At 37.6% G+C, this 15,181-nt stretch overlaps 2 protein-coding genes across 2 annotated transcripts in view; both read right to left on the reverse strand.

Annotated features, from left to right (window-relative positions):
- The window catches only part of LOC128498071 (beta-Ala-His dipeptidase-like), a 419,628-nt gene that overhangs the window by 295,847 nt on the left and 108,600 nt on the right, over positions 1-15,181 (reverse strand). The window lies entirely within an intron of this gene.
- Positions 1-15,181, reverse strand: part of ZNF407 (zinc finger protein 407) — a 239,543-nt gene that overhangs the window by 138,171 nt on the left and 86,191 nt on the right. The window contains exon 4 of the mRNA XM_053468365.1: positions 5,006-5,080. Within this exon, the coding sequence (XP_053324340.1) occupies positions 5,006-5,080 (75 nt within the window). The remainder of the gene's footprint in view (positions 1-5,005; positions 5,081-15,181) is intronic.

The raw sequence follows: 15,181 nt of genomic DNA on the forward strand, positions 1-15,181 counted from the left end.
TCAGAAGACATTTAGTTGCTTGTTGCTAATTTATAGCACTGGAAAGCTTTCATTTGGCACAAAGATGTGTATAATATATTCCAGTCAATATATCCCCAAAATAATAGAAAATAAACAAATTGAGCTATGATTGCTTCTATGTCTTAAAAAGCCCAAAACCTTTGCATTGAAATATATTAATAAAACACAATAGTGTGGTTTAAGGAATTCCAGTTCATCCAAACAGCAGTAGTGGTAGCAGTCAGTATTGCCTCTGGCCACCCATCCACAATGGCTGTTTATACACTTAAACTAACAACCTGAGATTTACAGCAGGCTCCGACTACCAGAATAAATTAAGCTAGCTCCATTTATTTATACTAACTCATATCGCTTGAAGATTACAGAATAAGGATGCCCATGTTCTACTTGGTTGCAAGCAAGTATAAAACAAACAGTTGGATACAACGGACAGCAGTTGTGTTTTGACGCCATGGGGAAGCGCTCGCTCCTCAGTTTTATAGTACGGTATTGCTCCCATCAGTTCAGCAATGCTCTGTCTATGGCTTGCTCCATTGCAGTACGCATAGATCGAACTATACGAAACGCAGTGTTTCTGCTGAAAGCATAATCAAGTACATCAAGCCAGTCAAGAAAAAGATATAATTAAAATGCATTAGTAACTCCAGTATCTATTAGAGCGTTAGCAATATATTCCATCTTCTTCATCCCTTTTCAAGAACGGACGCTTTGAAGCAACCATATTCCAAGGTAGATGACACCACCTGCAGTCTCAGACTGGAAAGATGAATAGTTGAGATTGAAGGCTTGGGTAAAATAAAAGGAAAGGGAAGAATTGAAATGGGGGGAAGATGAAACTAGCAGGGAGAGAAAAATACATAAGGAAGCTTTGATGGACTGAAGAAAACCCTCAATGAGGGTGACAGGAGGGAAGAAAGTTAGATTGAGACAGATGACGTAGAACAGTACTGGGGGGGGTGGCAGGTAGTAAGAGGGATTGAAAGGGACATGAGGGAACCATCTCAAGATTAGACATCTGATCTCCAGAATGCTTATGTAACTTTACATCTAGTCCTGGGTTGGCCCAATTAAAGGTATCAACTTTGTCACAGCTCATGTTCTGCCGATCACATCAAAATCTGTGAGCATGCAACATGTATGTATGCAGCAACATACATAAATGAAACATTTTATATGATAAATAAAGGGAAATTACATTGTCCGCTAGTTAGCGCGTTTTATATCAGTAAAGATTTTAGCAAAATGCTAAAGATGATCATCAATAAAGATGATGACCTAACAGGACCCGAACACTTCACCTTAACTTGTGAAAGATTCACATGAGGGTTCACTTTAATATCGGTGTTCCTATCACTGGAAAACACTCAGTAAATCCTGATGTATTCAGTCTCAGAACAATCTCCCATTCTGGCACGTCTTTCAGACGTTTTAATGTACTCATCACAATTGTTTGATAGGAATCTTGTGAACTGCAACATGAGTGATGTGCTTATGATGACACCACGAACAATATAATACTAAACAGGATATGAAAGCAGAGAACAAGCATTGCTTGCATTGAATGTTCTAGACTTATTTTTGTTTGCTAAGCCGTCAGTGCATTTGCCATCACAAGCAACACTCTCCTCTAACATCACATGTAATAACTTTTGCTTTTTATTTTATTATTTATATATTTATTTTTGATGATAGTCATGCTGACAACTTTTTTGCTCCATCAAACTCAGCAGTACAATTACATGAATTTGCTTTTAATAAATTACCATTTTTGCATATATCACTCACAGCACCCACACTAAATAGCAGCTAAGTAAATGCATTATTAATTTAATTGCCACAACCTATTTAGCTAGCTTCTATCATAATTTGCTGGAACGTGCAACCTAACGGAGAACAGAGTCAAATTCAATGCGCACCGAGTAAACAGATTAGATTGTCTTGGAGAAATTAAAATGTAGCAAGCTTGCACAATTGGAATGCCAGGGCATTAATGTTTTAAACAGGTAAGAAAAAGTAACTCAATTTCAGGAGGAACAGAGGTTCAGCTTGCTGATGAGGAATTTTTCAGTTTTTATTTTTTCAGCCGCAGCTGAAAAGTACCAGTAGGAAATGGAAGAATGCTTCATTGTTTGCTGTATCTTAGTTTATCCCGTCTAAACCCTAGTTGGCTGGGGACGGAGACGGAGAAATTAAACTGCAGGTCTTAGTCTGTGACTCGCTTATAGCGACATCGACTGCAAAGGAGATTTCACTTTAAAGATAAATATGAATTAAAGGATTATTGGGCTTTGTTTATAGGTGCTGAATCTTTTGGTGTTACAAACATGGAAAAGGCCCTTGTCTTTACCCATTTAAAGAGTCACTGTTGTTTATTTATCAAAACAGGACTTTACATGAGAACATTGTCCATGAGTAAGAACTTACCGGCCTTTAAGATCTGCTCCTCAGTGTAGTCCTCATTGATAGGCAATATTTACCTAACTGGCTTACAACTCTTAACGAGGTATGCATTGAACTGCATGCTTCAATTAATTCCACAGTGTTTTTTTGGGTATATGGAATGCATATTACTATTCTCCCTTACGTCATCTCATCAGTGATCAGCGGGACAACTGCCTCCCAAGCCAGTCCAATATTCTACAAATAAGGAACGGTCTTACTTGGAACTGCATCCTCTCAGAGGCAGGACAATGGGGTCACATAAAGTGAGGTTACGTGATCCTGCCCAGAAAAAGATTAGGGTATAATGGAGTGAGTATGTTTTAGTAAGTGTGTATGTTACATTAAGTGTGTGTATGTCTCATAGTGAGTGTGTGTTAGTGTGCGCTAGTGTGTTACTTAGATACTGGGCCTTCCTGTTTATAACTCACTTCAACTACCAAATAATGTAGTTCCACCACATGCCCCAAATCAGACCTTAGATCAGGACTGGACAACTTCATGAATTCTGAGCATTCATTCCTTGAAGACACCTTTAACAAATTCCTAAGTGAGATGACTGTGCTCAAGCTGTGAGATTCGCAGCCCTCAAAGACTTGAGTTGTGCAGCCCTGCCCTATATGTAGATTACAGTATAGAGTGGGCATCATGATCTTGTATAATTAGGTGCCTCCTATGTCAAAAAAGACTAGTTCACCACAATATGAGCACATATATGTATCTAGTAGACTTGTGTATTTACAGAATTTTGACAAATTCGCGACTCATATGAAGCCACAAGAATCAGACTAAAAAGGAAGAAAAAAGCCTCAGAATTTTCACACAAAATTTGCAGACCCTTTTACTTACACTCTCTCACACCCTCAGACTCACGCTCACTATCTCACACTCCCATTCTTGTTCACTCTCTAACATTCTGTAAATGTTTCCCTACCTTCTCTACCGACCACTTCAGCTTCTTGTTTTTCCCTTTCATCTTCAATCTTTGTCCGCATCTCCAGACATAACTTGGTGCAAATTTCTGCCAAAATGTGCTACTCTGTGCTTTCGCTGACATCCCCCCAACTTATTGTTGGATCGGTCAAGAAGAGGTCACTTGAAGCTGCGATTTTGGCAGACGTTCACCGCGAGTTATGTCTGAGAAGATGTGGAAGAAGATAGAAGATAAACGGTAAAAAAAAAAAAAGAGACGATGAAAGAGAGAAGATTAGGAACAAGAAGATGTGCCAGAAGCAAAAGTGGTAGGTAGAAGCAGAAATGGTCGGCAGAGAAAGTAGGGAAACATTTAGAGAATGTGAGAGAGACTTAACGAGGGTGAGACTGTGATAGAGTGAGTTAGAGTAAATGAGAGTGAATGTGGGCACTGGGCAACAGATTTAGTTTCTACATTAAAAATGCCTCCCTTTTTTCGTCCGAAACGAATAGGCAGAGAATGTAATTTGTTGCCCGAATGGATGGCCCGTTTCCACACGTCTAATATCTGGTGTGCCTTCGCAAAAGATGTTCAAGGCTCAAGAATTGTGTCATACATTAATGTCCTGTTGAAGTCTATGATTAAGAAACCATGTAAAATTGATCTTGTGATGATTACTCATATTACCCATTTTGTTTGCACATGTAAACAAAAGGAATAAAAACTTGCATGCAATGTTTAACATTTGGTTTGCTGTGACCTCCCATGTATAGCAAGGAGCACAAATATTGTTCATGCAGCCTTATGCGTGTGTTTTATGCACCCCACGACCCTGTTACCCGACTACTACTTCTGTTTTGTCTTGTACAATACGCATAGAATGCTTCACATTTTATTAAAAATATTTCATCTCAAAATACCATGCTATATCCATTATACAAAATAATTCACACCAGCTACTGTTAGTTAATGTGTCATTAAATATTTACACCATTCAAGACAAGAAAATAGAATTCCAGAAGGGGAATATTAAGTTATTAGTATCCAGAACAAATACTGTCAAATGAGTTTGTTTTATGTGTTACGCTTTCAAAATTAGCAGCATGAAGAGATGTTGTAGAAAGGTTGACAGGTCTCACAGGGTGATATGACAGGTCTCATGGGAATAATGCAAACAAGTATTTCTAAGCAGAAACCAATGTTTATTTCTGTCTGGAGTTTGTATACTGCAAAACCTACAACACCAATTTAATTATGGCACCATTCACCAGATTTATGTAGAAGCCCAATAATACGTCTTCATGGATTCAAACGAGAACAAGTTATTTTCTTGTATTTTAGTATTTCTAATTAATTTAATAGTAGCTTCATAAGTGCTCTGTTTGTACAATGCTTGTAACAGCATGGATTGTTTTCTACTTCCAAATATACAAATATATCCTGGCTAGAATTCATATAGATAACTTGCATTTGTTTAAGTACAAAACCTTCACATATGAATGACAGCCCTACGTTCATTTATTTGGGAATTATATTCAGTTTAGATTTCAATTTGTGTACAAGTAGTCAATATGACATAAAGCACCTATTGGAAGATGTTCTACAGAAATATAACAAGACTCTTTCACCTACCTTTCCTTTGGCGTTCCAATTCCATGTTTTCCTAGTAAATGCGTGTTTAAATGCTTCTTCATAACAAATGCCATCCTAAAAAAAAATAAAAAATGAAAGGGATCAAATATGTGGATTTGATGGAAGGAAAATACATTTGAACCCGCCTTTCGTCTCACTTTGCCCACCTGCCCTCCCATCTCAAGCACCTTCACCCCTACATTCTGTTAGGACCTTGGCATCAGAAGACACAAGTAACTGGATGTTCAACATATCAAGTTTTCAGAATGCTGTGTTAAACACATTTACTCAGATGGCCCCTGCATTATATAGAACATTTAAATATCAGTTGGTCAAAATACAGAAAAGTGAATCAAACAGAAAATGCTGACAGTTCATTCAATGGCTTGATTATTAGTAGCACCAAAAGAGTGGTATTTTAGAAGGTTTTAATATGCAGGTTGATGATTACATTTACAGTGTTTTTGTACATTTAGATGATTTAGATTGAAACAGGAACAGTTTTTGTACTTTGTAACACATGTGACCTTTCAGACCAGGCTACACAGACTTCTAAACAAAGTATGAAATAAATGAATAAAAACCTGAAGTTGTTTTGGTAGAACGTGCATGTGGGATGCCTGATGTTTTTTGTCTTTTATAAATACAATCTGTTGCTTTCAGTTTATCAAAGCATAAGAAATGAGGTGAGAAATAGAGGTTTGTTTAGTAAAGAGTTGCAGCTCCTTAAAATGACTGTACATTATGAAGGTCCATTAGATGATACAAGAGATCATTCCAGGCATCTCCTCCATGAAGGCAGGGATGTATTTAGGTGGGACGATACCCTAGGTCAAACAAGCAGATGACCATACTGTTGAGGCGATCACAGATCCCTCTTGTAAGCAGCCTATTGAGAGGTGTTGTACCAAGGAGCCTGGTTGACCAGTAGAGCAATCTGCCCCTGTTTTTGCAGCAGATGAGTTGGCACACCTCAGACTTTCCACCCTAAGCTTAGGCTGGTATATGCCACTACAAGAAGGATCAAGTAGGTCAATGCATCGGGATGAAAAAATATGCCTCACCACGACTACTTCATCAAAAGTATCTCATATTACAGGACATTAATGGAAAGGATAGGCTTGTTGAACATCTAAAAGGTTAAGGTTAAAGGATCTTAACATATATAGCTGGGAAGAAAGACGTGACACGGGGGATCCGATAGAAACATTTGAATACTTAAAGGGAATCAACATGATAAAAGAAGAGAGTTTATTTAGAAGTATAGAGGGGCAAAGGTTTAAAAGTAATGTCAGGAAATATTGCATTACTGAGAAGGTAGTTGATGTTTGGAATAGCCTTCCAGCAGGAGTGGTAGAGGTTGATACATTGAAGGAGTGTAATCATGCATGGGACAGGCATAAAGCTAAGGAAAGTATTTACAAGATGGGCAGACTAGATGGGTAGAATGGTTCTTATCTGCCAACACATTGTGTGTTTCATAAAGTGACAACAAAAGGATGTTAAGGGATGAACTCTGCCACCTGTAGAGCAAGCAAGTGATGAAACATTGCTAAGAGAAAGTACAGGGGGGAAAGGCATTGATCCGCTACATGATATAATTATTATTCATTTAGGGAGATTACAGACATAACAAGATTGCTTTTGCCAATTTAGGTATCCGGCAAAAAGCTCAAATGACTCACTACGTAAGCAAATGTTTCTGTTACAACTTTCAGTGTGAAAGGACTTGCAAACATTTTTGTTAATTATGTATTACAGCTGTCCTTCATAAACTTAATTACTAATTGCTGAAAGGCAATGGGATCCCATTTGCATATGTACATGAAAAGCATGAAATATGCAAAAATATGATTTTAATTAGCATGCAATGATATGAAGAGTTACTAATCAAAGTGGCACATTGGGAGATTTTTTTACATTTAGCACTGAATTCATCTGGACAGATCTCGTAAAAAGGACACAGCAGCATTTTTAAAACTAGGAAGCTGGCATTGAAGAATTTCTTTCCAATATTAACTATATTTGTTTCTGAATGTGCTGTTTTGAATTATTTCTCTTGTTAAGAATTAATTGGCACGCTTTCACGCTAAGAAAATTAGTGATTGCTTATATGCCTTCATTGCATAAAGTTATTCAATATATATATATATATATATATATATATATATATATATATATATATATATCAAAACCCCACAGAATAATGCATTTTTATGATGTGTTATTGGTGCGATTGTCACATTCTATAAAATGATTCCATACAACTGCGTGTGCCCCCTCTCCAGAAGGACTGGCAGCCGCTGCCGTGGAGGGGGAGCAAGACAGTGGCCGGTTGGGCATCCTCCTGGAGTATGCTTCCATTTTATTTTTATTTTCTGCTAACATTATTTTACACAGACATTCATTCACACGTACACACACATATACATATTTTTTATTCCAGTACAAATGGTAAAACTATTCTTTTACAATTGCTTACAATATTTTACACACTAACATTTAATACTAGCATACATACTCATCCCTACTAGCAGCACATTGTGTGCTACAGTGTGCGGCCAGGGGGTGAATATGAACAACTGCGCGTTCCTGAAAGCAGAATTTCTTCAGGATCTCCCCATGCACAAACAAACACTCGCTCTAACACTCACTCACTCTCCCACTATGCTCTTACACATACATGCACACATACTATTTCCATCCCACCACTAACTCTAGGCTCAATCCTGACTCTCTAACACCAGACACTCACAGAACACTCATGTAAACACAACACACTAACACATACTATTAGATATTTGTTTTGTCAGAACTTTCCAGTTAACAATTGTATCACCTTTATAGTATATAAAATGATGTTTTATAGGTTTCCCATAACTTCCCTCCGATCGCTGTTACTATCTGTATGGTATATAAAATGTCACAATATGAACATAAAAATAAAGTTTCACCACAACACCATAGTGGGTGACATTTCAAGCTCCAAGTTTTAGATACGAAGTCCTCTATGTGAGAATCCCCTGACTTTCATTTGCAGCTGTTTGCCTTAGATCTGTATAAACAAAGTATCAAACAGGTTGAAACAATGAGAATAGCCTCATTTGGTGTGAGCAGAGAAATTAATTTTTTACACACTACAGTTCCCATAATGCTCAGACAGCCAAAGGCAGCTGTTTTGCCAGATATTTCTTTGCTATACATACATGTAATTAGCTGAATGGGTGGCAGTCCACAGCACCCAAAGCACCAGGGTAGCACAAAGTGGACATGGAGATGCATCAATGTGATGTTGCAATACTTAATTTATACCCACATAATCTCTTATCCCCTTCACAATGCATTGTTTTTATTGGGTTTGAGGACAACCCATTGTCCTTAAGGGGTAATACTAACCCACTCGCTCTGATATACGGCTCTGACAGTCACCTTGTAGCGGGGAATAATTTTGTGCATAAAGACTTTACATTGTGGAAGCCTTGAGGCTTTGCTCTACACGTCACAACCACGTGGAGTATACTTATTCCCTGGCACTCACATCGCTTCTATGAGTGATCAATAAAATAGTAGTCTTTAGGGTTCAAAAATTTCTCATTTATAATTGATTGTCCCTAATAACTATTATCAAGTCATGTGATGTCTCGTCTGCCTTGCAATGGCACGTCATTATAAGTATAGGATCTCCAAAGGGGTGAATGATCCCTTTGTCATACCCCTCCCCCATGGTCACGCTATTCCACATTTCACCCCTGAAGCTGTACACAGTGTTAATCTTCAATGTTTTTCTAAAATGCGTTAACAGGCAATTTCCATAAAATCAGGGGGGAAAAGAAAAAGAGAAAAACCTTTTGGCAATTAACATATCATTGAAATTGGAACAAAAATTTATGAAAGAAAACACATTTATGTGCCTTGTAATCAGCGATTATATATATATATATATATATATATATATATATATATATATATTTACAGATCTATACAGAGAAATTTGCAATCAAGGAATTTCCTAAATGGCCGCTCCAGAACTCAAAGAGTTAAATAAGGTTAAAGGGAAAAACAACTTCTCCATGAATATAAGCAAAGTAAGCAGATCTCATGTTAGTAACGGTGTAAATAGGATGTGTGATTAGCACGTTTTCAGCTGAAATGGATCCACCTCTAAGTGTGTTGCTGTCATTAAGAATCCGATAGGAGACTTACTTCTCGGAGGAAGAACGGATTCCGAGCTAATACAATGTGACGCCTCCATTTGTTGTAACATTGAACTGATGTATGATAAATGTCATGCCAGTAGGGTCCTATATCTTACATGTTGGGTTTGTCCATACTAATTACTGTGTAAAGTCCCGTATACATTGTTGCCACTATATAAGTAAAATAGACATATGTATAAACACAAAGGAACAATCAAGATATTTGTGGTTTTACACATAGCCCACATCCCTCGCAAATAGGTATATGGTGGGGGACACTATCCTAACCAGAGCCCTCAACATATATATATATATATATAAATATATATATATATATATATACACATACATACATAAACACACCTTAATATTTTGTGTATGGCACAAACATGAATAGTGATAGAAATATTTGCACATTAAATACAGCAAAATTATATATGGTATTATACATATATATATATATATATATATATAGTCTTAATATTTTGTGTACGGCACAAACATGTTCTTTTATTTCCCCGTAATAAGATCACAGAGCCTCTTATACCCAAGGCTCCAATTTTATCATGGAGACTGTAATATTTTGCAATGTAAAATTGACTGAGATGGAAGCTATTTTGCATGGTACAGTGACCATGGCTAACAAATGAGAGTTTTGTGGGCTGAGTGTTAGTCCCCTGCCTCATCTGCCACCCCTAATGACGGCAGCCACCTGCTGTTTTATTGTCACAGCTGGAGTCAGTTCACACTCCTTGGTGCCGAGTTCTGCCCACGAGCGCCAAGCACTCGGCTCGCCTCATTACTTTGATGAACTTTTTATGGTCAGCACCCATGAAGACCTCATCTAGGACTAGAGAGCCCAGACTGGCTGCAGGGAGTGTTTTTAGCAAGCATGTAGTGACACTGAGACCGTTACTGTCACTAACAGAGTCAGCGCAGAGCCCTCAACAGGTAAAAGACACTGAAATGCCGATGTGTGCTGCAGTGCTTCGCTTCCGTTCTCAAACACGAGGGGAAGGCTTTTTCCCAACAAGAAATGAAAGACTCTCCGGAGCAAGAAAATAATCCAGTTCTAACCGAGTAACTAAATCACTCTCACCTGACACTGAAAACCTTCATAAATACCAGGTTTTTGTAGTGATCCTGTATTTAAATTGATCTTTCCTACAAAACAGTGTTGTTAAATTTATTTATGTTAAATAAAACATAGGGGGTTATTATATTGGCTATAGACTGATGCCCCAGGTCAAATAAAAAAAACCAAAAAGGATCTCATTACAATAAATTGAATCGAAAGTCATTTTTGGTTATTTTTTCATGAAATCCTCACTTCCGTTTCATACCTGAACGTAGATAACTTTATATCTGACATTGATGTTTGCATGCCGCAAAAGCGTAGTATGTGAACACGTATATCGAGCAGGCGGGGAAGATCGGTATAAATGCAATACGTGTAAACACCTGTAATATAAACCCTACATAATAACTATATAAATAACATGGAGCCTTATTAATGTATTGTTGGTCACAAAATGTATAATGTGTTTGCTTGTCTGGATCATGGTCTTTTGAATCTTAAACTATACAGCTACCAATAGCATATAGCCGAAAGCATACAGCCGCAGAATTTTGCAGTTGCCACAGTGGAACAAGCAAGTCCCTGTATATTCAGTGCTCAGAACTGGGAGTATTAGCCCTGATCTCCAGTTTCAACTTTCCAGACTGAATTCAAATGAACTTCTCAATTGACGCAGGCATTTAATATGCTAAAATGTGGAAATTAAACTATAAAGAGAAATGCATCCCTTCCTACAATCAAAAGTATTTATCGGAGTGATCACGAAAACAGTCTGTGGTCATATTAACAACTAATCAAATTACAGCATCATCAATAAAGCTTTTCCGGCTAGTTATAAGCAAGTTCCCTGCGGAGAAAAAGCAATACAATATTTAAAAAATGGGACCCCTGCATTCTCTGAATAAAAGGCTATCACATTAGAATTACTTAAGTTCTGCTTACTTGGTTGTTAAGCTATGTAGGGAACGCATGGATCATTAGGTTCATGAGTCCCCTAAAAACCAATAACCAACACTTTACATACACATATAGGTTTTGGGAATGACTGCAACAATTAAGAGTCTTAGCATTCTGCCCATGCCTTACACATGCCTTACATGAATCCACAACCCGTGATACAGGACTAAATTGCAATGGTTAACGTGGATTTACCCAGCTGTGATGGCCAAGGAGAAAAAAAAAAAGGCTAACCTTTGTGAAACTGAACAAAACTGAAAGCTGCCAGATATCAGAGCAGATGGCTGTCATTAGTACTGAGAAGGGATATAATTCTGTCATATCATAACCACCTCTGCCTTCACAGGACAATGCTATACTCGGAGGCAAAGCTGGACAAATCCCAGGAGACAGCTGAGATTTTACTGCTGGCACTTACATTGCTGTGGCATTTTACGTAGATCTCCCTGGATGCGTCTGTTCGTGGCTCCTAACCTTTTTTTGCCAGGGTTCTATATTCCGCATAGATTTGTCCAGCGTTACCCGAAGGTATGCACAATTACATTTGCTTCGACTGTCAATACATATCTGCAGGCTCTGTGAATGGGCCTTTCAGATTAACGAGTTGGAGACACCAACAAAGTGGGAAGAAAGGACACATTCTCCAAACATCTTCCCCTCAGACCCCATTAGGATCCCACACTCTGTTCAATATTCTGCATAACATCAAGACGCCAACAGCTGATGGACACCATGCCGCGGTAGCACTATTGCATATGGAATCACTCGGAAATAGGAAAAAAGTATTTTGTACCAGGAAGGATTCTGATGTTAAAAGATAAACTTCTGATAATGTTAAAACATACCCATGGATATCATAAGTATACAGTCATTTAACGTCACCAACATCAACATTATAATACTCTTCTTGTATGGGCCTCACTGCTCCTGACTGACCTTGAAAGAGACAGTTACGAGCTGTTCCTACCTAATGCCACATTTCTTTGATAAACATTTGATCTAAAACATAATTTATTCTGTAAGGCAAACAAAAACATACTAAAATTTCTCAGAAATCCCGGACCCGCCGTAGATTTCTTAGCAGGTTATGGCACACGTAGCAAAAGAAAGCCTAAACGCGGGGCCTCCTTGTCCTGCAAGTCCAGGATTTTTAAGGAGCAAATGGAATGCAAAATTAAAAACTGGGGTTCTTGATCAGGAAACTTAGATATATGAATTAACAGAGTGTTATTATGCCAGCAATAGTCGGGAATCTTCTTCTCACTTATACTTTATTATATCTGGAAACAGAAATGATACAATAAAATCCTCAGACCTTTGGTACAGGTTGTAAAGTAACATGCACTGCCTCTCTAAGTAGTACTTAAAGGGTTAATGATTAGTGCTTACTTACATAACAAATTCAATCAAAGCCTTCTTATAGAACTGTATAATTTATACTGTGCATGCTTTTGCATTTAGTTATATAGGATATAAAGGGCAATTATATGAAATAACTGTATAGTATTTGGTTATTGCACATAATACAGGAGAGTGTAGGTTTTCCTGTAATATGAATAGAGAGACGCAAATACAGATGGATGTCAAATGTTCAACAGACCATCTAAATGTTAAATGTGCAACATGTCGACATGGAAATACATAGAAACAGCATTTGACAGCAGATAAGAACTATCTAGTCTGCCCATGTTTCTATGTGGACACACACACTGTTTAATGTCTTCTTCTATTTCTTGTAAATTCATGACATTTGTGGCCTACTGACACAGACCTCCAAAGTGTCCTGGTGTTCATGGCCAATCTCTATTTTAGGATGCATCTCTGGTAGCTGTCCCACTGTCCTGCATTTGTGGGGATTGGAGATCATGGGCCAATTGGAGAGGTTCTCCGATCTCCACTGATTTCCAGAGAGCTATAATATCAATAAAGGTCTGTCCTGTTACAGCTCCCATGTGGCCTCATCGTGAGACTTTCCAGCTAATCATCATAAGGTGGGTCTTCGGGTAAGGAAGGTGAGTGGCAGTGTCTTTTGCCACCAACCACTCCCTGCATCACTGGTGTCCAGTTTGGGGGGGTATGTAGATCCAGAGAGAGGATGCTCTTCTCTTATCTTTCTTTCTCAATGTACCACCGAAAGGGTGGTAGATAAATGGAACAGCACTCCATCAAAAGAGGTATGGGCTAATACAGTAAAATGATTTAAACATGCATGAAAACAAGACAAAAGGACTGATTTAAGTTCTATGTCTTTACAGCTTCAAAATGGTTCTTGTCTGCTGTCGAAGTTTGTGTCTGCAAAATATACAACAGAACAGTTTGGGAAACGGGTTTGCAGGGTCTTTGTGGCATACCTTAAAGCTAGAACTGGGATTCAAATATATACATTAAATTGGCATCATAGAACCTTAGTTCACATCTCACTGGCTATTCTGAAGTAGAAACTAAAGATTGTTTCAATGTCCCCTAACTAGGACTATTAGAGAAAATAATGCACACACAATAGCAAAGTTGTCATTGTTCTGATGAAAGGATGGCAACCTTATGTACAAGCTCCATGGGGGAATGGAGGTCTTTCACTACTGCATATGTTGCTTATATAGTTATAGCACTACTAAAGGTATACATCCACCCACAAACAGCCTTCAGCATAAAGGTCTGGCCACCTTCATTTTGTAGTGTCCTCCTTGAAAAAGCATCGATGGATTCTGCAGAATCCCATAATATACATTTGCCCCATTTCCTTACCCCCCAGCTATAACAGGATCTTCTGTCTTCCTGCAGACATCACTGAAATGCTTGATTACTAGTGCAAAAGCCAATGTTTTATCTTAACACTAAAGTCATCTCTTTTTCACATTTGCCCTTATTTACATACATCATTAAGAGTAATAAATATGCTATTAATAACATTTTCATTTACATTCAGCTATCATCAAATAACATTTTGATTCTCATATGCCTTTAGGCTATAGGAATTCTTAAAAAAAGAACTATATTTGATATTTGCCAGCTGATCAAGCTTGACAAATTTATGCAATGCTACCCACCATTAAACATTTAGTTTAATTTATATATTTAGGGGAAAAAAAATCTACTGAAATAATTATGTGACAATTTTTTGGGGGGGTGCACCATAATAATTTCTTGAAGATGACATTTTGTTTCCTCCCAGCAAAACCAGCCTTTTCCTCCAGCTTGACACAGTTTCTCATATTCCACTTTGAAGCTGTCAGAAAATGGCAGGAATCAAAATATTGATACTTAAAGTTGAAATGAGACGACAGCTTGAACTAGCTTTCAGCTATTGCTGTGGAGAAACATAAATTAAAGAACTCTGTAGAAGTATTTCAGAGACTGAGAACTGCATGTCACCCGTTCTACATGGTGGGCACAAGAGATGTCTTTTTTAAAAGTTTTTGCTCAGTTTTACATTTTATTACAGTGCCTGCCAACTCTCCCAAAGTAGTCAAAGTAACATATTTAAAAAAAATAAATAAAAAAAAATCAAGTACTCAACCCAGCCCAGTAGGGGAAAAACCTGATGCATAGACAGTAATGAAACCAGTTTACCCATCTAGCTTTTAATACCCAATTATTAGAATGCGCATAAAACTATTCCAAAGTTTTCCTGGATTATTTTACTATGCTTGCTGGTACTGCCTGCACGCAAAGTCTTTTCCAGGTATATCTTACTCTTTTTGTAAAGCTGTTTTTTTCACATTACCCAAACCCTAAACTTAAATCATCTAGGTCTGATAGAGATACTGTGTATTTTACTTTTTTACCCATTTTTCTAACACAGTTAATGAACGGAATGTATGAAACATCACATGTGTTATTAGTGGTATACAGCAAAACTGGTTTTATTTCTGTACCCATTAAAATATTGGTGCTTTACATACATGCTGGACTTTCTTTATGGACAATGAGGTCTTCGCGTGATTA

The sequence above is a fragment of the Spea bombifrons genome, chromosome 5 (assembly GCF_027358695.1).
Source record: "Spea bombifrons isolate aSpeBom1 chromosome 5, aSpeBom1.2.pri, whole genome shotgun sequence".
NCBI classification, from domain to species: domain Eukaryota; kingdom Metazoa; phylum Chordata; class Amphibia; order Anura; family Pelobatidae; genus Spea; species Spea bombifrons.